This window comes from Diachasma alloeum, unplaced genomic scaffold, assembly GCF_001412515.2.
Source record: "Diachasma alloeum isolate Michigan unplaced genomic scaffold, Dall2.0 Dall_scaffold_00343, whole genome shotgun sequence".
Lineage (NCBI taxonomy): Eukaryota > Metazoa > Arthropoda > Insecta > Hymenoptera > Braconidae > Diachasma > Diachasma alloeum.
In genome coordinates, this window is record NW_021680482.1 from 442,184 (window position 1) to 465,617 (window position 23,434).

General features: G+C 37.8%; 1 protein-coding gene across 7 annotated transcripts in view; it reads left to right on the top strand.

The window, feature by feature from the left end:
• LOC107040773 overlaps window positions 1–23,434 on the top strand; it is a 75,964-nt gene that overhangs the window by 43,970 nt on the left and 8,560 nt on the right. The window contains exons 2-13 of one of the 7 annotated variants that reach the window (XM_015260993.1): window positions 5,386–5,607; window positions 7,426–7,548; window positions 9,578–9,586; window positions 13,234–13,581; window positions 14,132–14,305; window positions 14,369–14,527; window positions 14,818–15,054; window positions 17,148–17,312; window positions 21,000–21,257; window positions 21,694–21,807; window positions 21,895–22,131; window positions 22,357–22,511. In XM_015260993.1, the coding sequence (XP_015116479.1) occupies window positions 5,406–5,607; window positions 7,426–7,548; window positions 9,578–9,586; window positions 13,234–13,581; window positions 14,132–14,305; window positions 14,369–14,527; window positions 14,818–15,054; window positions 17,148–17,312; window positions 21,000–21,257; window positions 21,694–21,807; window positions 21,895–22,131; window positions 22,357–22,511 (2,181 nt within the window). In that variant the 5' untranslated portion in view covers window positions 5,386–5,405. Of the gene's footprint in view, window positions 1–5,385; window positions 5,608–7,425; window positions 7,549–9,577; window positions 9,587–13,233; window positions 13,582–14,131; window positions 14,528–14,817; window positions 15,055–17,147; window positions 17,313–20,999; window positions 21,258–21,693; window positions 21,808–21,894; window positions 22,132–22,356; window positions 22,512–23,434 lie in introns of all 7 variants that reach the window. The other 6 variants (XM_015260994.1, XM_015260997.1, XM_015260992.1 and 3 more) reach the window with 6 other exon arrangements.

Here is a 23,434-nt window from a genome sequence, read left to right on the forward strand (position 1 = left end):
AAGGAATTTGCTAATGCCTTTTTGAAAATTGAGAATAAAAATGTGCGGGGAGAGGCGGGTGAAGTAGTTGGGCACTGTTCAAATTTTTCGGGATTTGACAAGGGAAATTTTGATCACATTGTTGGAAATTTTTTGAAATTTCAGGGAAAATGTGATAGAGTTCTTGTAAGAGTGACGTTGAATCGGGTTTAGGGAAAAACGGTTATGAGATTTCTAATTTTAAGGGGAATTCAAGGAAGTTCGTGAGTTTTAAGTGGGAGTGAGATGGAAATTTCACAACTTGGCTGAATTTTCAGTGAAGCGTGGATATTCAGAGCAAAATGACTTGAATTTTCAATTTTTCCCGGAATTTTTACAGAATATTGAATTGAACAGTCAAGCATTTTATTGATTTTCAAATCATTTGAACAGAAAATCAATGGAACATTTAATTTTTCAATGACAAGATTTCCTGAAATTTCAGTGGAACTTGAACACGATAAAAATTTCCGGAATTTGGCACGGAAAATTCAGACGAAAATTTTTAACAGCGCATGGTTAATTTCCCCTGAAATTTCACAAAATCTTGTCATTGAAAAATGAAATATTTCATTGACTTTCTGTTTCCATTATCTGAAAATCAATGAAATAATTGATTTTTCAGCGCAATTATTCCGTGAGAATTCGGAAAAATCAGGAAAATTCAGGAAAAAATTGCAAGTTCATGTCGTTTTGTTTCTGAATATTCATGTTTCAGCGAAAATTCAATCAAGTTGTGAAATGTCCGTCTCACTGCTACTGAAAACTCATGAATTTCCTTGAGTTCTACCTACAACTTTAAATTTCATAACCATTTTTCCCCTAAATCGGATTCAATGTCACTCTCCCGAGAATTACGACTACATTTTCCATGAAATTTCGAAAAATTTCAGTGTGGGAGAAAAATTCTGAGTGAGGAATATTGGGATTAATTGCACGAAGGGAAGAGTTCAGTGCACTCGGAGAAATGACGCACTCGAGTGAAGTAAAACAGGGTTTTGCAATTTTATATATTCTGTGAGACAATATTTTGTGGTGGAGATTAATGGATTTGTACAATTATTTCAATGAAAATGGTTGAATCATTCATTCACTCGAAATAAAGGCTCATTACGGGTTAAAAAATACGGTCTCTTCAACATCTGAACAATCATTTTACTTTTAACTAATGAAGTCTTCACTTGGAGCAAGGAAACATTTGTTTATATTCAAAAAGATTCATTTGATGTGAATAAAAACGGAAATGAACATCAAGTTCAAGTTTGAATAGGGCTTATTACGAGCTATTTGGATAAACACATTCAGTTGATTCAAATGAAGTTTAAGTACTTCATACATAATAATTCTCGGGGAAGGAAAGGGAAAAGTGGTGAGGAAGAAGATAAGTTGGAAATGATTTTGAGTGAGGAATATTGGGATTAATTGCATGCACGGAGGAAAAAGTTCAGTGCCCGCGGAGAAATGACGCATTTAAATCAACGTTATTCGATTTTTTTTCATTCTTTATACAACAAAACTTTCGGTGAAAATAAATAAACTCTCATATTTATTTTAATAAAAACGATTTAATTACATGAAATGAATCATTACGTATTAATATGTCTTCTCTTTGAAATCTGAACAATTATTTGATTTCTAACTAATAGACTCTTCATTTATATCAAGAAAACATTTGTTTATGGAAAAACAATATTTATTTGATGGGGGGGAAAATAAAAATGAGTAAAGAAGAGGATAATTTTTCCTCTTTTATTTTAGAAATTTCATCTTCTGAAGAGGCAATTTGCAGTGTCACTCTTTGAATTTTCGCTTTAGAAATGTGTGATTTTTCAAGGTCAGTTTTACTCTACGATTGCTCTATTTTCAGATAATTTTGTCGCTATTCTCCTCCTCCGTGGGGAAGGCAATTAATTTAGTTCAAGAATTTCACGAGATTAAAAGTTTCCTGTTAAAATATACGGGTGTACCGGCGTACTTGACACCTCGATTAATCGATACACTCGAGATATCTATGTATCGATTTACCCGATACATCGATATACTGGATATGTGATCCCTTATGACCTCCACGACGAAAGAATATTTTAAATGCTCAGTTCCGATTCGCTAATTCCAACGAATCATTTCCATTATCTGTTTATAATTTTATTTCAGTAGCAATTTCTCGTTGTGGGGAGTTCCCCGTAAATATTGATCTCACGGAGCAGAAGAAGTTCTAGTTTCCAGGAAACTATAACGCATTTTTAGTGATGCTTTTCCCTGAAATCTAGATAAAAGATTACTTGAATTGATTGAAATTCTCTGAAAATGAGTGAAAATCACCGGAAAACTAGAACTTTTTATTCTCTTCGCTATAGAAGAATGCAATAAAAATGATAACTCACAAACTATCAATCACATATGAATTTTCTTCTTTGAAATGTGGAGTTAATTGACAAGACGATAATTATCCACTTGAATTTGTATGAATCGATTGCACAATTGTTGAAATATTCGAGATTTAAAAAATACACAAACACATACATCACTGCGAGCATCTTCTAGCTTTTTAATTTAAAAAATTTTAGACGATCATAAGAAATTTCCAATAAAAATCTTTAAAAATCTATAAATCACCTGTCTCGCTTGAGTATTTACTAAATTAATTAAATATATAATTAAATTAATTTGCCTCTCATAACAAGAATCAATTTTATGAAATAAAAAGTGTTCATTCTGTATTCCCATAACTATTGATGGAACCCGTCTTCATCTCCTTTTTTTATGGAATTCTCCTGTTTTTTTAATGACACCACTCAATATTCTTTTAGTGAGAATTAACACTCACTGGAATATTCTGCGGAATAAGACGTTTTCCCTCTGAAATCTAGAGGAAGAATTGTCTAAAATGCTCTAAAAATAAGTGGAAATCACCCTAAAACTAGAACCTTTCACTCTCGATGTTATAAAAAATACGGAAAATTATTTTCTGTGCAAAACAAGAATCATTATCAATTACATAAAATAAAAAGTTATTGTTGAAGGCCCTTGGGCGATGGCCTATTGCAAGAAAATAATTATTTTTTGTCTATTTTTCTTGCAATAAATTTCATAAAAATTAAATGAATTCATGAAAAGTTATCATTCTATATTTCCACAACCATTGACGGAAAACGTCTTCATCTCCAACCTTATTAAAATGCAATTCCCTTTCTTTTAAAACACCCCCAAACCCCCAGTTATCCCCAAATTGTCGCGAATATTGTCAACTTAGCGTCTCCTTTCCCCGCCAGAAAAATTCGCGAAATGCAAAACTTCTCCATTTCCGAGTCTCCAGAAAGCCCATAGGGGTGCGTCTATCTAGCGTCTCATGCGTGAAAAAAATCTCAAAGAAATAAAAAAAACTCCGAGAGGATATATAAGAAACGAGGAACAGGTTTTTCAAGCCGCCGGAGGATATATAGTACACGTAAAGGGTCCTACGAAGCGTGACTACCTGACGACGTGGCCCCGGGCGCACACCCAGAGGAAAATGCTGAAACAGGTGCTCGTAAAAAATTCGACGCTCAGCCAATCCTCCCCGCCTCCCCCATCCACCCTCTCGCCGTGCCCTCTCTTTCTTCTCTCTTCAAAACGCATACGTGTAGTGGGCTCTAGATGTGGGCAACTGCGTATAAACGCGCAGAAATGAGGGGAGATGTTTTTAAACTAAAAAAAAAAGATTCACCTTAAAATACACGGAAAAATCTGTCTCTTTGATATGATCCATGGTGCGGAGGAGAAGTGATGCCACAGAGGAATGCGAATTCAGGAGGGTGAAGTCGTTACGTAAAAAATCGTTGGGTAAACTGTGAGGATAACGACGTCATCATCAGAGATTACGTCCTGGGATGTTCAGTGTTTCGCTTTTTTTTTACCAGGAATCTTCTCTCCACCCGAGAGCTTTATTTGGATCGCATAAAATTTCTGTCTGTTGAATAATTTAAGATATTTATTGCACTCAAATTATTTTAAAATCCGTATTTCAGTCAGGCAAATGAAATGGCTGGGGTGAATCTCTTTAGGCAGTGTGAAACACCCATTTCATGGATTATTTGACATGATTCGTTTACTTTAGAGAAAATGAGTGATTTCGGAATGATTGATTTGGAGGAAAACGATTGCAATTATTTGCTTATTGAGAGGAAAAATTAATTCTGTCCTACCCTGGTAGAAAAGGCGGATGGATTTCAGTAGTGAGCGGTAAACCGGGTCAAGTCGATTTTGACTTTTGGTCAGTTTTGGATGAATATCTCGGAATCTGAGAGAGATAGCAAAATTTTTCTCAGGACCTTTTCTATGACCCTCAATTGGCTCTATAAAAAAGGTTATAACAAATATTTTGCTATCTCTTCTAGATTCCGAGATATTCGTCAAAAACTAATAGTCAAAATCGACTTCACCCGGTTTACCGCTTCGCTACTGATTTAGTGGCCGTTAACTCAAGTAAATCTGTTCCCCTCCATCAAGTATTCTCACGTGCAACATAATTTTTCCGCAGAACTATTTTTCTCTCTCAATGTGTGATGAAAATTTCCAAGAATTGCATCGGCAATTGCAGTAAAAAAATATTAACGAGTAATGTTAATTACTCTTAAAATTTCAAGTGAAAAAGCTTGAAATTTTTAACAACGACAACGTTACATGGAATTTCTGTATATTTCTTCATTGAGAAATCAGTTAACTTCTTGAATATTCATGTAAATCTCAATTTCCAGGTCCACTCGGCACTGAAAAACCTTCAAAATTTAGAAAATTCAGGCAACAACTTTTCTGAATTCTCTATCTATAGAAAATTAAATTGTATTACATGATGATCAATTTTCACCATAAGTTTGGAAATTCAACTTTCCATTGAAAAATCAATGATTGTTTAACATGAAAAACCCCATTTTCCCGAATTATCAAGATGAATAACAAATTTAGCGAACGCTTTCATTTGAAACTTAATTCACCCTCACAATATCGAAAACTCAGATGACGTGGTGACTGAAATTTGAAGAAATTTCTAGCAGTGTAGATTCCCAAATGTCAGTGACACGTTTCTGAAATTCGAAAAATTTATTTTTTCTCTTTTGTAAAAAGAAAAAATCCCCAGAACTCTCAACTACGAGAATGTTTTCAGTGAAGTGCATAAACGTAGAGTGTGTGTATCTAAGAGACATTACGCTCGCCGACCTGTTGCTATCCCCCGGCTGAGTGCCGCGATGCTCCTTATCTCGACCGCCCCGATTTACTTACATGTGCCCACACGCTCATCACCTCTATTTTTTCCCACCCCAGAGTCCTATCCGAATGAATAAATAACCCAAGCCACGTGAATTGAACATTTTCTCTCTTGTTTTTCAGCCTCGGGAGGGGGTGGTCCAATGTTGGTCCCTCCCGTGGCCCAAGGGGGAACGGGCGGTCGTCCAGTGTGTGACACTGGGGGACGTGGAGCCCAGAGCTCCGTCCCTGGTGCTACAGCAACACTGTGGCCCCTAGCGCCCGCACAGCCTAATTTAACGGCCAGCCAGCAGTCACAGGCGACACCACCCCTAGCTGCCACCCCAGCTCCAGCACACAATCAAGGTTTGATCACAATTGGATTGATTTTTGGGGGTAGAATAAATATTAATTCTTGTGAAAATCTTCTTTTGGAATTGTCATAGCTGAAATTTTGAATAAATGGATTAAGGCTGCCAAGTGAATTTGGCGATGACCTTGAAAATTGACATTCACCAACAAAGTTATAATTTTTTAAATTAATATTATTAGACAGATGCTGAACATCGGTGACAATTTTAAAATTTTAGAACTCATGGATATCGAGAAATTAAATGAACAAAATCAGTCTTATACACGGCCTCTTATGGAGTTTTGATTAAATTGAACGTTTCAACCCCCTAGGAACTCAAGAAAAATTTGAAAAAATTTGAAGATATGGGGAATGATGTGTTCAATGTGATGGCGACAAAAAACAATGGGGTAGCGGGGTGAATAAGAGAGATATTTCAACCCGCCGTACCCATTTGATCCCATGCTTTCTCGAGGTTTGTCACGCGAAATAGAGGATTTTCCGCATTTATTTTCTCGATGTCTAGTTCCGGTTGCGGGTTTGAAATTTCGTCGGATGGATGAATACATATTTCTCCAATGATGGAGGGAAAGAAAAAATTTTTTTTGAATCTTCTTTCAAATTCATTTGGCACCCTTAATATCTGGGGAGAGAATGGATTAAATGTCGTGTAAACTGAACTGTTTGAAAAAGACTCTTGCCGAAAAAAAATTCTTGATTCAAGTACGTACGAATCTTCCCTTGATTTTTTATCAAATTGAGAATTTTCGACAGACACGGAGAAAATTATTTGGTGAATTTCAACAACTAATTAATTAATTTCGAATTCTTAATAACGAAATTATGTGAAATTTCAGAGATGAAAAAATTCCGAGGAGTTCACGGAAATTTTTAGCCTAAAACTTTTAACAGTGGAAACCTGTAGACCTGTAGACCTTTTACCTGTAGAAAGCGACCAGCTTGAACCTCTAATTTAATAAATTCAATCATTTGTGTCTTGATAACCCATCAATGTGGCGCCTAGAAGATATCGCAATGATCTACAATTGGTTGTTAAATTTGATCCATCAAAAAAATTGACGAACATTTATCGAAAATTTTACAAACGGTTGTCGAATGAAATTGAACAATCTTTCCTGAATTTCAATTAGTTAGTTGTTAAATTTCACCAACTAGTTGTTGAAATTCACCAAATAATTTTCTCCGAGCAGAGAAAAAAATTTTTGATGTTCAAAGACATCTCACTGATTTTCAGGGAGATGTCTGTTATCGATGTTCAGTGACATTATCACTAATTTTCAGAGTGAGGTCACTAATTTCCCCGAAACCATCTCCAGTTTTTGGGATTTGCCGGCTAAAATAAAAAATCAAAACTTTTTTTCTCTCTGAACAACAAAATTTTCTGAAATTCCAGTGCAACTGTCACTTGATAAAAACTTGTACATTTAATTTGTTAATTGTTGCTAATATTGTGTATCCTTAACCGGGAATTTCAATCAATTCAAAAACCATAAATCAGCAACTACACGGGGAGAAATTTTTTAGAAAAATTCTAGTGCTAGCACGAGAAAAGAGGCTCAAAGTGACGGCCAGGAAAAAATTCCAGTGCCGGCACTAGAAATTTCATTGAGGAAAACGTGAATTTTTTCCCGTATTTCTGTGAAAATTTCATAGAAAACCCCAGAAATTTTACCAGAAATACCAAGAAATTTAACCCTAACAGCACTAGAATTTTTCACAACCGGTGGATTGTGATTTTTTCCAGTACTCGTACTAGAATTTTTCTAAAAAATGTGTCTCCGTGTACTAACAAATCCTTCAAATAATTACAGGTGTCAATAGATACGAGCTGTACTCACTATTTCCCGGGGGTGGCGCTGGCAGTTACGTAGCTGCAACGCCAGGTACACCTGCAGCCACCCCAGCCCGTGCCTATCATGCCACCACGCACAAGGGTGAGTCCCTGTCATCTAAATTACAGACTATCACCACCAAGGTGTCCTAACTGCTCCTCGAATTAGCATAATTTGGGCAAGTCCCACTAACCAACACGTGAACACGGCGAGAAGAGTTGGATAAAAATTACAGTGAGAGAAAAAATTAGCTCTGCCAAAAAACTGTATGTTCCACGTGAGAATATTTCGAGTGGAACGGATTTACTTGGGGGAAATTAACCAATTTGATAGAAGGAAATTTAATATCTTTATACGAAACTACTACGAAAATTATCGTGATTGGGTGGAAACTTTTTTTTTCCACAAGTAAATTGATTCAACACGACAAGACATCTTTCAGTAATGACGAGAAAACCGATTTTCTCTTCCAAATCGCCTAAAGAATGTGCTGTAACTCAACGACGAATTGTGCGACCCCCATCATACACGGAGAGAAAAATTCAATAAAAATTACCAGAAAAAAAAGTAAAAATTACGTCTTGAAATCGTAAATAAAAAATAATAATTACAGGAGAAAACACAATTGTAAAAGTTCCTATAGACATAGCGGTTCCGTTTCACCTCAACACAAAAAATTGGAAACTTAAATTTAAGCGATTACAAAGCTTGTAATCGTAATGCGGAAGCAAAGAATACATCTGCGAATGCAGAAATATTCTCCTTTGCCCTAAAATTTCCCACATGGTAGGCTATTTTTTTCCTGCGCCGATCCGAAGCTCATGCGGATAAATGGAAGTGAAATTTTACCGAACGCGTTCGGTAGAAAATCATTCTCCGTTGCAACAGTGACCAATCACTCACGTTCACTGGGATAATTTTTGATACAGTGAAGGGTAAATCTTACAGTTTCGGCACAAATTACCCTCACGTTCATTAAATTTTCCCGAGCCAATGGAGAAAAATTCACTATTCATCTCACACTTCCAAAAAAAAAAATAAAAACCAATTTCACACTTTTTCCCCGATATCGGGTGAATAAATACTGAAAATCGAGCTCCCTCCACGATTACTTCACTTGTTCGCTAATGTTTCTCCAACTTTTTTCTCCGTGCACTCCCCCTCCCCCATCCCCACCACTCCCAAAAACAAACCCCTAAAAAAAAGAACTTCCGACAAAATTCCCCTCCACCCCTCACAAATTCACCCCAAGAGCACTCCCGAGATCTCTCCGAAATCACTGAAATCCATTTACGCAATCTCCCGATTCATTCAAAAATACATTTCACACTGGTCCCCCCTGAAAAAATATTTCATACCTCAGAGCCCAACATTCACCGCTAAATCCCCGCAATCGGGGGTTTTAAATTCATTCTTAACGCCGCCGATCCCTTTTACCTTTTAAGAAAGCGCGGAAGAAGTGGCCGGGAGCTGGAGGGGCAGGGGGGAGGGGGTGGGCTCGCGCGGCGGCACGCTCACAATGCCGCAATTATGCAATTAAAGTTCTGAATGAGCCCCCCCCCCCCCCCGCCCCTCTATGGAACAGGACTCCGGGGGCCGGCAACAGCGCGCATAGCCCCACGAAAATAGAACGTATCTGGGTCTCCCCGACACAGAGAGGGCCTTTAACAACCTCATTGTCCAAAGGTGGTAATCCAAAACGCGCGTCTCGCCACTACTCCGTACAGCTTGAAAAATCTATCCATTTGATTTTGGTGGGAATAAGCCTGACCGAAATGAGAAAAAAGTAAAAGTGCCATTTTCAATGGGGTAATTGTCCGTCCTGGTTCAATATTCTCTCGGGGGATGTTAGCGTAAGTTTTTTTTGCATGTAAAAAAAAAACAAAAAAGAAATACAAAATGAGTGAGTACCTGGGGCGATAGGTATTTAATGGCTCTCCGCCTCCTGCTACACCTTGTCTAAAATCGAATCTAGACTCATCGGCAATTTCAATTATCCCCCGTGCCGATTTAAACTACTCGAAAATTTAAGCCATCACTCTCTCATCCGTCCCACCATCTTTCCACGTAATGAAATCCATTAATGTATGTGAAATTTATTTCACGCTGCATTATTTTACGCCGGGGGCAGAACGGACAGGTGAGTGCGACAGTGAAATTCAAATGGAATGAAAAGTGGTGGGAAAAAAAGACGAGGGGGGAGTATTGCGCGGGGGATATCGTGAAAAGCTGGATTTTCAGCTTTTGATTATTGAATTTGTGGGATTTTTTTTTCCACTCTTTAACGCCTGTCTCAACAACACCCGATACAGAATGAATTTGCATAGATTTTCCATTTATTTCGTATCTGACCACTCGTTTATTGCATATTTATCGTTAAGGAGCGAGTGAAACTAACATCGATAAATTTTATTTCGCGATGTTGGTCGGGTTGTAGCCCCTTTTAATATTCATGGGGAATATGTTTTTTCGACGTTTCCGGTTTAAATTGGGGAGGAAGGGAGAGACTCGGGAATCTCGGAGTTGCCTTCTTCTCCGATTCATATTCGAGAAATATTGGGCAGTGTTAGCTGGAAATTGGGATTTCGGGGATTAGTGCTTCAGTGTCTGAATGGCAACCGATAGAAATTTAGTAGTGGACGTTTTGGTTATTTTCCTTTACATTGTTAAAAAATTTTGTCTGAATTTTCCGTGCCAAATTCTGGAAATTTTTCTCGTGTTCACGTTCCACTGAAATTTTAGGAAATCTTGTTATTGAAAAATCAAATATTCCATTATTTTCCTGTTCAAATTATTCGGAAATCAATAAAATACTTGATTTTTCAGTCCAATTATTCTGTAAAAATTCAGGGAAAAATTGAAAATTCATGTAATTTTGTTTCTGAATATTCATGTTCCACTGGAAATTCAATCAAGTTATGAAATTTTCATCTCACTCCGACAACTCCTAAAACTATTAAAAAATTTTCGACAATTTTGGAGCGCTTTTTTTAATGAATTTTTTAGTAGAGTAACACTGAATTCGATTCAAGCGAAAAATTCTTGTGAAATTTCAAGCTACAGTTGAAATTTAGGTTTCAGTAAAACGAATCTCCAGTTGAATTCTCCATTGAAGGTGAATATTCAGTTTCCAATTGAGCTGCATTTTCAATCAATCGCAAATTCGAGTATGTTCATCTCAGTTTTCTGCATTTTTATTCATTGCCTCTGAATACTCGAGCTGAAATTTACACTTTCCATTGAATTTGATGAAGTAGTGATTTCACTTGTTAGAAATTCTCGAATTAAATTGGCATACGGGAAATTTTAGATGGAAATTTTCAATAATGTGGGTTTTTTTGTCTCAATTCTCCCGTGAAAAATACCGGGATCTTCACGTGGGGTGTTGTGAACACCCCAGATATTTTTTTTAATTTTTTGGTTAAACTTGGGGAAACATTAATAAAATTCAGGTGAATGTATTCTACCTAAAACGTGAAATTTCATTAGCCTGTTCTCCCTAAATAAAATTCAATATCGCTCTTCTAAAAATCATCACTATTTGGCAATCTCAAAAAATCTCAAAAAATTAAATCGCTACAATCATCAAATATTAATGATTGTTGAAATTTGATAACAGTGAATTCGCTTCTCTACCAGCTAGTTCAGCAGTGACGAAGTGTTCAAGGTATATCCCTGATTCTGAAAGCGATAACGGAAATTCATAGAGACCCGTTTGTAGCCCTCATTTTTCGCAATAAAAAAGGTCCTCAAGAAAAGTTTGTGATATTCTTTAGATTCCGAGATATCTCGCGAAAACTGATGGTGAGCAGGTGGAATCGCCTCAACTCGTTTGACCACTCCACTCTTACTAAGTTATTAATTTCGACGAGTCCTTGGCAGAGAAGTGGATTGATAACCGCACATTGAATTTCAGTGGATAACTGTTGAAATTTGATAACTGATTGTCGATTCATCACTTTAACCCTCTGATGACGAAAAAGTCCTACCCCTATCGCTGGGAGCNGGGGGGGGGGGGGGGGGGGGTACGAGCAACCGTGCTGTGGCGCTGTTTGTGTTAGTGAGCCTTCTCGTCAGAGAGTTAATAACCAGTTCAGTAATGATGTGGTAAAACGAACTCATGATTTCGATTGCACTGATAGAAAAAATTATTTCTATTGAGACGTTTCTTTCTTAGAGCAAGTATTATATAGTTGAATCAATTTCAAATAACTAAGATCTTACGGTGAATATCAATTATTTCTTATTGAGATACATTTGCTTGAATCCAATAAAACAGTCTTTGACGTCACGTCTATTCTATTTTTTTAAACCTAATAGATCGATCAAAAATTCGTACCTGGGAAATGATTACATTGAGGAATGAATTATTGACTGTGTTCTCGAATGAAGCCGATGTTTAAACTGAGCTTTCCGTACATGACATTGAACGAAATTTGTGATATCCAAGTTTGCGTTGAATTGACGTAATCTGTGATTCTGTTATTGTAGTAAACTAATGCGATTTTTTCAGTCAAGAAATATAAACTTCTTTCAACTCAACGACATCTTACTACAATCTCAAAGCTTTTTCCGCGTAACAATATTCATCCTGATTCGACATACGAAATGCTTACTTCGATTGTAATTTACTTGGAGCAACGTATGGTCGTGTTGATTGAGATAACAACGTATTTAGTCATGAGAATACTTTTGATTTTTGAGTAAACCAACGAATTTATGGAGTTTGCAAACTTTTGGCTAGAAAGGAATCAAATACTCTCATTATTGCGACAAATAACAGAAACTGCAATCCTAGAGAAATTCAATTTCTCCCAATCAAATGTATCTCAAGAAGAGATAACTCGTATTCACTATGAAATCATGTTTATTTGAAAATTAGCAACCAAGTGATAGTTGGTTCGGAATAAAAATCTCTTGATAAAATTAATTTTTTCTGTCAGCGTGCTACCACTAATCAAGTAGGAAGATAGATGAATGAAGTATCTTTCCTACTTGAATCAAGCCGATTCCAGATTGGCATTAGTTTTCATAAAATAATCTTCTTTTTTACCTAAAATGAGTAGGAAACTCGGACAGATTAGATTGTAGTTTTGCTACTTGAACACAAATAAATAAAGTCTTGGTTTAAAGTCAGGAGCATGTCACTGATTTTCTGAAATTGAGCCCAAAGTATTAGGGATTCGCTGTTGTGAAATTCAGTAATTTCAAAAATTGACATTATTAGGGGAGACCGGGGCAAAATGAGACCCCTGTAAAATTTGAGATTCTAAACAAATGATTGATTGTTCTACATTTACCAATGAAGTACCCAATTCTTTGTATATTTAAAGTAGTATGAACATAATTCAGATTTCAAAGATTACAATCTGAAAAAATTCTACGAAAGTTAATAAGAATAGAAGCATTCTGGTTAAGTTAGTGCTCAATCCTCAGTTTAGTATTACTGATAATAATTAATTAATAAGTGCCAAAATAACCCGGATCCCGAGTGAGAAAATCAGTTATTCGATTTCACAAAAAGATTAAAATCTAGAGAAAATCTTGAAAAATTAGGAAAAATAACTAAAAATGCTGTGCCTAATCCGAAAATTCGCGTGTCACCTTTTGTGATAAATAATTCACGTATCTGGATGCCCCGAATGTCCAGGATGCCTCAGTCAACCGAGAAACTATTTAAGAAAATAATTGTATAGAGAATTTCAACTGAATTGTCAAAATTTCCAATGAAATTTTCTTCCTACCGGCGAAAATTACAAATCCAGATGTGGAATGAATTATTTCCAGTTTCAGAGAGTGTATTCTCGGCGGCAGTTGGGGTTGGGGTCGGTGGTTACACCTGGGGCGCTCCCACGCCACCCCCCGGCTCCCCCTACAGTCCTGTACCAGTGACGCAGCTCGAGTTGTTGGCTAAGAATCTAGCAAATCTAACACCACATCATGCACAACAACCACTGAGTCTTCAGGGTCTCGGTGTCAATGTTGGTGCAAGTTTGCATCATGCACAGCACACAACGCAGCACACACTCAATCTCGCTGGTCTACATCATTTACATCAGGGTGAGTCAACGATGACAACTACGTCGGCGACATCGTTCAGGTCCAAGTATATGGATGAACGAACACTTACACTCGGTTAGTGATCAACAAGAGACAAAACGCTGGATTCGGCGTTTCAGTATCAAAATTTTATTCTTCTGGTTAATGAACATCTTGCTGATAATGCACGAGACTTGATAACGGTTTTGGTTTTTTGAATGCGGTTGACAGACGTGAATGGCTTTTGTCGGAATGCTCTAGACGGAGACAAGCTGATTGTCAATTGAAGAAGAGACACCGCGAGACAATTCCTTGATTTAAAAACTCGACGACATGACTCGTCAAGCTTTCAAACACCCAGAATTGTTCTCTTCCAGATAATCCTCAATTTGAGAAAGCTTCTTTCTGCCTAGGTCACGTGGGTCTTGTGCGAATACCGACACAACTAGTTAGAAAATCAATCATCAAACTCCATGAGGATTACATGCTACATTCCATAGTTGAACACGAGTTTCAGATTTAGGAAAACTCTGAGTGAAATTACAGATACCTGCATGAGACTCTGTGTTGTTGACTCTTATCTACATACACTGAACTTTCCCAAGCCAGGTCTTCACGATAATAATTCTTCAATTGTCCTCCTCAGGTGGTCTTCATCAAGGAACCTTCTCCCCCCAGCTCTCCCTGATGACCGCTGGTACCCCAACCCTAACAATAAACAGCTTCTCCTCTCCAAACACCCAAGCAAGTGTCATATCCCCAAGCACCGGTGTTCTCCTCCACGATTACCAATCACCAGGAGCTGGCGTCAGTCCAGTTGGTAATTGTCAATCATCATTACTAAACGGTGCATCTCTACCAACAGGTGCAACAGCCTGTACAGTTAGTACCGTTCTTGTTCAAGGTGCACAAACGGCTAATACATTTGTACAGAGCACAACCAAAAAGAGGGAGTCCATTGTAACAGCGCAGGCACAGACAATCAAAGTTGAAAACAAGACATCGAGACAATCTTGTGTCTGCAAAAGCTCCAATGCCACTGGTAAGACATCATTAAACCGTTGCAATTTGTCTCTCAAGTACCTCAATTATGTGACCTTGAGACATAAGCCTCGGGGGGGAATAATTCCGAGTGTTTTCTGGCTATGTGAATACTCATGTTTAGAGAGCTAGAGGTGACAGGCTTCTACAGTGCTCCCCCGAAGCTTACGTAATACTAAAACTTCTCCTCCTCCGTTCTATATTTAAGCGGTCTAGCCAGTTGGTTTTATCGTATACCCAGTTTTACCCAGACTTTTCTCAAACTCGTAACCCCTCTTACCCAATAAACAGGAAAAACGAAAATCGTCCACTCAGAGGCTGGCTGCAGTCGAACTCTCCCAGTGGTGTCCTCCTGGAATGGCCAGGATTCACCGTCTTATCAGAAAACAAGCCAGAGTATTGCCACGAATCTCGTGAAACGTGAACCTCTCACAACGGTACCATGTCAAGTAGCTGAAGTTTCTACATCACTCCATGCAACTACCACAGCTGTGAAGATTGAGCCACTTCCCACAAAGTCCGAAAATGGTAAGGATTGGGTTAAATTTTTAAGCTATCCCCCCCCCCCCGTCTTCCGCATTCCTCGTGACTAGTACCGTTGAAATATGAATTTTCGTCGGTTCTTTGAAACCTCCAACGCAATGATTTTTTTCCACTCCCCCTACACTGATAGACTGATTCATTTATTCCAAACGAGATTCGTTAACTATTAACGAATGGGAGATTTGAAGTATAGTAGAGGTTGCGTATAAGATACCCCTCTATAAGATACCGCGCGCTCCGAGCGCTAGAGGCCTACCCCCACTCTCGGCACTTTTATCGCCTCCCGAATGTTTATGTTCCGTGGGCTTCTTATAAGATACCTATGGCCTCGGTTATTTTTCAACGGGAAGAGAGTAGTTATAAGCAACAAACGGTGTTAAGGGTCAAACCGGAGGGACGAAGGAAGTGATCATGAGGGTCTAATGACCTTAAGGAGGGGTCACACCACTTTTTCAAAGTAATGGAAGTATACATAGATTTTTTTCACTTTTCCCATCGAAAAATCGTAATTTTTCGTCTGTGATCATTCTCGAGTCCACCGACAATCCCCCAACATCAGCCATTCTATCACGTGGGGTGTTTTTAGAGAGAAAAGGGAACGCGGGCGATACAAATTCAAAACATTAAACAAATGTAAATTGATTAGTTATCAATATTCATTCAGTCAAAATGAAGATTTCATTGAATTCGGGCGCAACGAGCGAAGTATCTTATTTGAAACCCACTGATCCCAATTTTTCTCCTCTCTATGGGAGCATGTAGTGGGGGCATGGGGGTTCCCGGACTTCCACTCTCCTGCGGTCCCTAAGGTATCTTATACGAAGCCTCTACTGTAGTTAACGAACAGGGATAGGCAATAATATTAGATTTTGGCAATATTAAAAAGGATTATCTCGTTATATTTTTCAAAGTTTAACTATATTTACCAAATTTAAAATATTATAGAATTTATTAGCTAAATTTTTCGATTGATGGTGAATAAAATATTTGATAATACTAAAATGTAATATTTCGAAATTTAATTGTACAAATTGATGGTTACTTTAATATTTAAAATGTTTAAGATTTATGTTAAACATTGAAAGCTTCACAATTTAATGGTAATTATAATTGTTTGAAATGCCTATCACTGTTAACGAATGTTAAAGAATGGTAGAGTTGAATAGTTAACGAATGGTCCACTTGAAAAGTGAAACTCGAGTCAAACAAGGCTCCTCAATTGTGCGTTTGTTAACTATTCCTGAATGAACATTTGGTGTGACCGAATGCTCCTCGTCTCCAACCAAATCCATTCGTTAACAATAACCAATCCTTTCTCTCAGTGTACTAAATCTAAAAATCATCGAGCATAATTCATACCCGATGTCTTTCCACATACGCTTCACCATCTCGCGTATTGATTTCACTGGGTAATTTTTTGATCCCTTCAACTGCAAAAGAGGAATCCACTCCCCTCGCGGTTGGACCAATGGGATTTCTTTTAGCAGTCATGAACCCTCGCATACATAACGAGGTGCAGAGGGATAGGAGGGGCGTAAGACTGAGCTCCTGTGCCTCGAGGGGTGCTTCAAGTGTGCTTGACGAAAAAAAAAAAATGCCGAGGACATTAACCGGAGCAAGCACATGAGAATTTTCGGTCGCATTACCAGGACTACACAAAACATCGAACATTTTCCGTCAAAAATGTCGGTTATCTGATTATCCTCGTATCTGTCGAAATGATGTACAACAACCGGGGGGGATAGATAAACGAACAAAAAAAAAACATACAAGAGGGAGCAGAGGGGGGAGTTAAGTAGGAGGTGCGTGACACGCATGGCGACGCAAATACAAGGCGTGGCTCGAAAACGAGTCTCGAGGCTCTGTGCATGCATTTGTATACGGAAAGCTGCAACCGCAAATGATTCCAGCAAATTACGATAGGTATTCTGCACGCCTACATGCCATTACATCAGGTTTATAACAATTTTAATCTACGTTTCATGTTATTTCCCCTCCCCCCGCCCTTCGTCTTTCCCCACTCGTCTGATCGTATTTTCCTCATTCTGTTCTTGATTTTTTTCCCCCTTTATTTCTAGGAATTGTTGTATCAACAGCAGCAGCAAGTGGTATACCAGTTGGTATCGCCGTTGCGAGACAAAGATTGCAACACCAGGAGACATCATCAACGTCGATGAGAAATGTCTCACTGAGTCATCACACGTCCCATCATGCGTCCTATCATCACTTTCCGGACAGTCTCGGTGAGTTTTGTGCACTAGCGCTCGGTTTAGTCGGTTTGAGTTTTATTTTATGGCGAGAGTTGAAGGTGAATTTTTGGGTGGGGAAACGTAAAACGGGAATTAAAGTGTCGAGCAAAATCAGCGCACCCGCACGCTCATATATCTGCACCGGAGGGATAGCGTTGCGGATAAGCGTTATCCGATACGCTCGGTACTTTCATTAGTGCCATCGTTGGATAGTGTGGTGTGTACTGTGTGGGCGGGAGGAGAGGTTTTAAAATATTTGAATTCATAGCTGGACAGAGTTGGAGTTGAAGTGACAATTGAACGATTTGACGCTGCAGAAAGTAGTGGCTTCGAGATGACTCGATTTAAGACAGTAGAGAAAGAATATGTCTTGTCGGTTAAATTCGACATGAATGAAATTTCGAGTGGCTTAGAATGGATATGAAAGCAACGCCAGATCTGGGTATGAAAATAACGCGTTTGATAGAAACATTTTCATGTCTTGAAATGAAAATCACCAAATTTGGGGGATTTTTTTGGCTCAATTCAAGATACGCACTGATGGAATGATTTATTTATTCCAAACGAGATTCGTTAGCTATTAACGAATGGTAGAGTTGAATATGGCCAAATAAATATTTGTTAATAGTTAACGAATGAGCATTTGGTGAGACTGAATAGACTTTAATTTCCAATCGCATCTATTTGTTAGCAATAACTAATCATTTCTATCAGTGCGTGAAGACTTCACGAAGGAAAAAAAGTTTGGTTTATCCCAGGGGCTATTATTCGATCAACTTTAGATGTTTTTAAGGCACAAATTATATCGACAGAGAATATGTCGAGCGATCAAATATCTTGAAAAATAAGTTTTGATTTTCAGGAATACATCACTGGTTTTCAGGAATTTATCGCCAATTATTGATGATACTGGACACTGAGTAGAAAGGCCTCGATGATAAGTTTTTATCACTGAAATTTCGTGATGGATTCTCATTAAAAAATCATGATTCTTACTATTCTTTAATCAAATCTACTAATTTTACCTAAATTAAAGCCCATTATTTTCTATTTTATGAAAATCGTGGTTCTAGAATTAGAAGTTTTGGATGCTTAAGAGATAATTTATATCCCTTGTGTCTGTATGGTATTTTGAATAGTGTTTAATTCCATAGTTGTTGATTTTAAGAACGGAACAACATCAGGCACTGCTCAATCTAGTACTGAAGTTATCATAGTTTTTGGGTAAAAAAACTTGAAAATTATAGACAGCTGGGTCCATTACTACTTAAAAGACGAATAACCTTGCGGTTTTTAAATCAAAAACATCTAAATTGAAAACATTTTCGTTCTTACATTGATTCTTCCTATTCTAATTTTAATCTGCTCACGTGTATAAATCCTTCGGTATTCAAAGTCTATCACCTGACACCTTGACTCAATCAAAATTGAATTAATGTTCAATTATTTCAAAATTCTATTCCTTTTGAATATTCTTAGTTTAAGAGCTCAAAGCTTTTCAATTCAATAACTCAACATTTCTTAATTTGAGAAATTTTCTGATTCATTCTGGAGATCTATCTTCTGTAATTAAATAATCAGTTCCGGATTCCCAGTCCGATGTCTTTTAGAACCATGAGTTTTTCATAATCAGTAACTACGTTCTAGAAACTAGAAACTTTTTTTCTGTATTCGTTAACAGTGAAAAAATAATTGAGTTGATGGAAAACATTTCAGACCAATGCATGAATCGTTGATAGTTGACTAGTCATGTGTTGTTGTAGATGAAGCTTCCAGTTAATTATAAATAATGGTGCTCCCTCATGGTCGATACTTTTTTCTAATAGACTGTGCATTAACTATCAACAGATGGTCCTTGAAGCACTCAACAGAATCCTTCTATAACTCTGGATATGTTAAACTTTTCTATGAAGCTAGCTAGACCTGTTACGCCTACGGAAGTATGAAAAATACATGAAACAAAGTATAGAGTTGTTACAGCGGACTTGTACACGGGTAGAGATGTTCACCGAATTCTCACATTGGATAGAGTTCCACCCACAAAAAAAATTGAATTTTGCCAATCAAATTTGTTTCAGACAAGACTTTACAATGAGATTTTGTTTGAAAATTTCGGGAATTCGTCTGAAACAAGTTTTATTGGCAGAATTAAACTTTTCTTATCTCAATCTCCACCTATCCTCTTCTTCATCTCATCTCAGTTGAATGTCTAAAGAGAAAACATTGAAATTTATACCGGTTATATCATTACTAAGACATTAGCTACTCCAAAAAACGTACGAATTAACACTGTTGGAAAAAAATCGTAATTATGTGGACAGTTGGCTATAGTAATTTTCAGACGAGCGACACTGAATGCGATTTAGGGGGAAAAATCATGAAATTTCAGGTTTCGGTAAAATTCCAGAATTTTAAGCAGCATAGAGACGAGAATTTCATAATTTAGTTGAATTTTCAATCTAATATGAATATTCAGTGCCAAATTACATTGAATTTTCAGGGAAATCTGAAATTTCATGATTTTTTCCAACTAAATCGCATTCAGTATCACTGTCCTGAAAATTCAAGAATATATTTACCAGAATTTTTTGGTTTTCTGTTCATTCTCAGGGAAAAATGGAACTGAAATTTACAGTTTTCTTAGATTTTTTCAATAACGAAATTCCTGGAAATTTCAGTGGAAATTAAATTCGACAAAAATTACCAAAAAGTGTACCGGAAATTTCCGATGAAAATTTTTAACAGTGCATTGAAGCGATTTAAGTAGGAAAAAAATCATGAAACTGCAGATTTCACTGAAAATTCAATGAAATTCCAATTTAGTTACAATACTGAGATGAGAATTCCTGAGCCTATTTGAATTATCAACGAAATCATGAACATTCAGTCCCGAATTACGATGAATGTTCACCTAATTAAAAATTTAAGAATAAATTTAGCGGAATTTTCCTGAATTCTGCCAATTGTCAGGGAATATCTGACCTGAAATTAACACTTCCCATTGATTTCCCCCTGCAATTCTGAGTTCCCACTCGCGGAACCCCTTGAAATTTCCTTGTAACTAAACCGCAATAAAAACATTTTAAAAAAACACCGGACCTCACCCAAAATTTTTCACCCGCGAACGACGCCGATAAATATTTCCATCATTGCGTCCTAATAGCCGGGTAGAAGCGGTTCCTAGTTAGTGTCAACAACCTTGGCATCGTTCTCTCCCATCTCGCCAAAAAATCCTCCCGAATGTTTAGAGAATGGATTAGTACACGGGTTATATGTAGCGGCATTTGGTGGGCAACTATACAGCCATGTTTGTCCCGGTGGTGAAAGAGGTACATTCGCGCGGCATGGTGCGCACACAGAGTAAATCAGAAGTGAAGAGAGAAGAAGAGAGGTAGAATGAATCGCAGAGGGGTACAACAGTTCCAGGGTTATACAGAAAATGTTGGCATGGGAGGATATAGGATGTACAAGGATATATAGGTATCTGTGGTGGTCCGCTCGACGTGTGGGTGTTCGAGGTGGAGAGAGGAGTGAGAGAGTCTATGTAAAAAGTAGAGAGAGAATCATCGGCGCCGGCGGGGGGGGGAGGAGGAGGAGATGATGGTGGGGGAGACAGAGTGAGGAGAATCAGAGTAAAAAGAGTGACAAGTTGATGAGAAAAGGGGGCTTGGTCTTTTCCAGGATCGACCACAGCCATGACCGTGGGCGGGGCAACACTTCTACATTGTGGCAGCAGTGGGGATGATAGGCCAGCCCATCTCGCCATTCCCCCAGGTGCTATTGCACCCTCTATGAACGCCGCTTTGGGCTCTACCCTCAATTCAAATGGTCTAGGTGGCTTGGCAAGCATAGGTCCTAGTACACATTCAGCCACCACTGCTGGATCAACCACTGCTCCAGCCACATGGCCACCAACACTATGGCAATATCCAACAGCAGGTGAGATAACGAAATAACTGAATAATCATTTCCAATCGGGCTGATTAGCGAATTTAATTTCCCTGGAATATCGTGATTTTTTCATTCCTCGCCATTAGAGTGATTGGACGCACTGGAGGCGAGTGGGTGACTGATTTCGGGGTTTTTTGAATTTGCATTGACAATTACAGGTCGATGTAATATCGACACATCATTCAATTTTAGCTTTTCATGTGGCGAGCCAATACTAACTTCTCTCATCCCTCATTTTTACGTACATTTTCATCTCACTCGTACCGCTGACCCAGTGACATTTCGATCAAATCGAGGGTATCAAGCTCAATGTCTATTTGCGTAGTAATTCCATTATTGAGAAGACCTTCCTCTCCTCCTGAAGAGAAGGTATCCCATCACAAATTTACGGCGATTAAATTGTATTACTCTATTTTATATTTAGCAATGCCAGCTTTGGAGCCAGTCGGCTTTCCACAACTTGGCGTTGGTCTTCAAGGAGGTCTACAGCTCGTCAGAGATCCGTCAACGGGTCATCTATTGTTGATTCACGCAGCTGGTAATACTTGAACATCTTTGATGTATCATCTCAAGTACTTATCGTCCTCTCATTCAGCCTCTTAATTTAATTATTGAAATAATTCAGCAGAGCAACTGCAGCAGGCAGTGGTGTGGCCGAACTATCCTCATCACAATGGTCCAAACGTTAGTGCACCTTCGCCCTTATTGTTACCACCGCCACCGCCTCCCTCCTTACAGCTGTTGAGCGACATAAATGGCGCAAGACTCGTACTCACTGAGAATAAACGTAAGGCGCAAAACAATGTGCCCATCGTTAAAATTGAGGCTGACTGCGGTGCAACTCCGACCACAACAATAATTGGTAAAATATAGATATATTAATGCCAACTATTTTCTTTCCCCCCCCTCTTAAACCCCTGAATATCAATCAATCGATCCACGTAATCAATTCTATTTCTGAGAGAAATCATGACCACAAGGGGTTAAGGTAAAACAATGAATCAGCAGATAATAAATTTTTTTCGAATCGATTGGAATATCCTGATGACCATTGCCTAACGGAATTCAATTGAATTGTGTAAATTAGCTTCAGCAGAGCCGAGCAAAGCCCTTCAAACGATGACGACAATGACCGGGCCACTCGTCCCCGATACATCTCTGCTAACGACGCTGCATTACTATCCTCACGCGCCGGCGCTCGTCCAAATAAGTCAATCCGAATCGACACAGTGTCGAACACAGGTCAGTCCAGCCATTCAAACTAATCTTGCTAATTTTGGAGTTCCATGACTATTCGACGCAAAAAGTATTTTCTATGATGTTGCACTTGAAAATTGGTGACAAAATGACTGAATTTCAGAATTTTGGATTTACCGAATTTCACAATCGTGAAAGGTTAATAATTGGGGGTAAATCCATGAGAATCAGGAACATGTTAACGAAAATCGGCGATACGTCCCTGACAATCTCCCGCGTTCAGGAGAGGGACATTGAATTCGATTTATTTAGACGAGTAAAACAATTTCAAAGTTCACTGGAAATGCAATGAAATTCCGTATTTTTGAATAGCAGGAAGACGAGAAGAAATTACTTGAATTTTCAATCAAAACATGAATGTTCAGTATTAAATTACGCTGAATTTGAAGTCAATTAAAAATTCTAGAATACATTTTCCTGCATTTTCCTGATTTTTAATCATTTTCATGGCATAATTGAATCGAAATTTACAGTCATTGATTTTTCCCTAAATTTTATTATTTTCAATGACAGTATTCCTTAAATTTGCAGTGGAACTATAATACGGTCAAAATTTCTAAGAAGTGTACGGAAAATTTTCAACATTGATGATTCAGATAGTACACTAACAATGGGTGTTCCCTTTTAAATTCTGCCGTACCTGCTTCTCTACAGCAAAAATCAAATTAATATATTATCAAATGTGGAATGTTTCAGGACATTTATCATTTGATTTTTGAAATTCCATACTCTTCCATCAAAAACATTCAGTACATTTGTTCCGAAGATTATTTTTTTTTTATTGACTTTGTCACGTGTTGACTAGTCATTTCATATCATTTTAAAAATTCCATACTCTTCCAAAAACCCAATATATCCAAAAGAATGATAGCCCTTCAATACATTTGTTCCAAAGATTAATATTTATC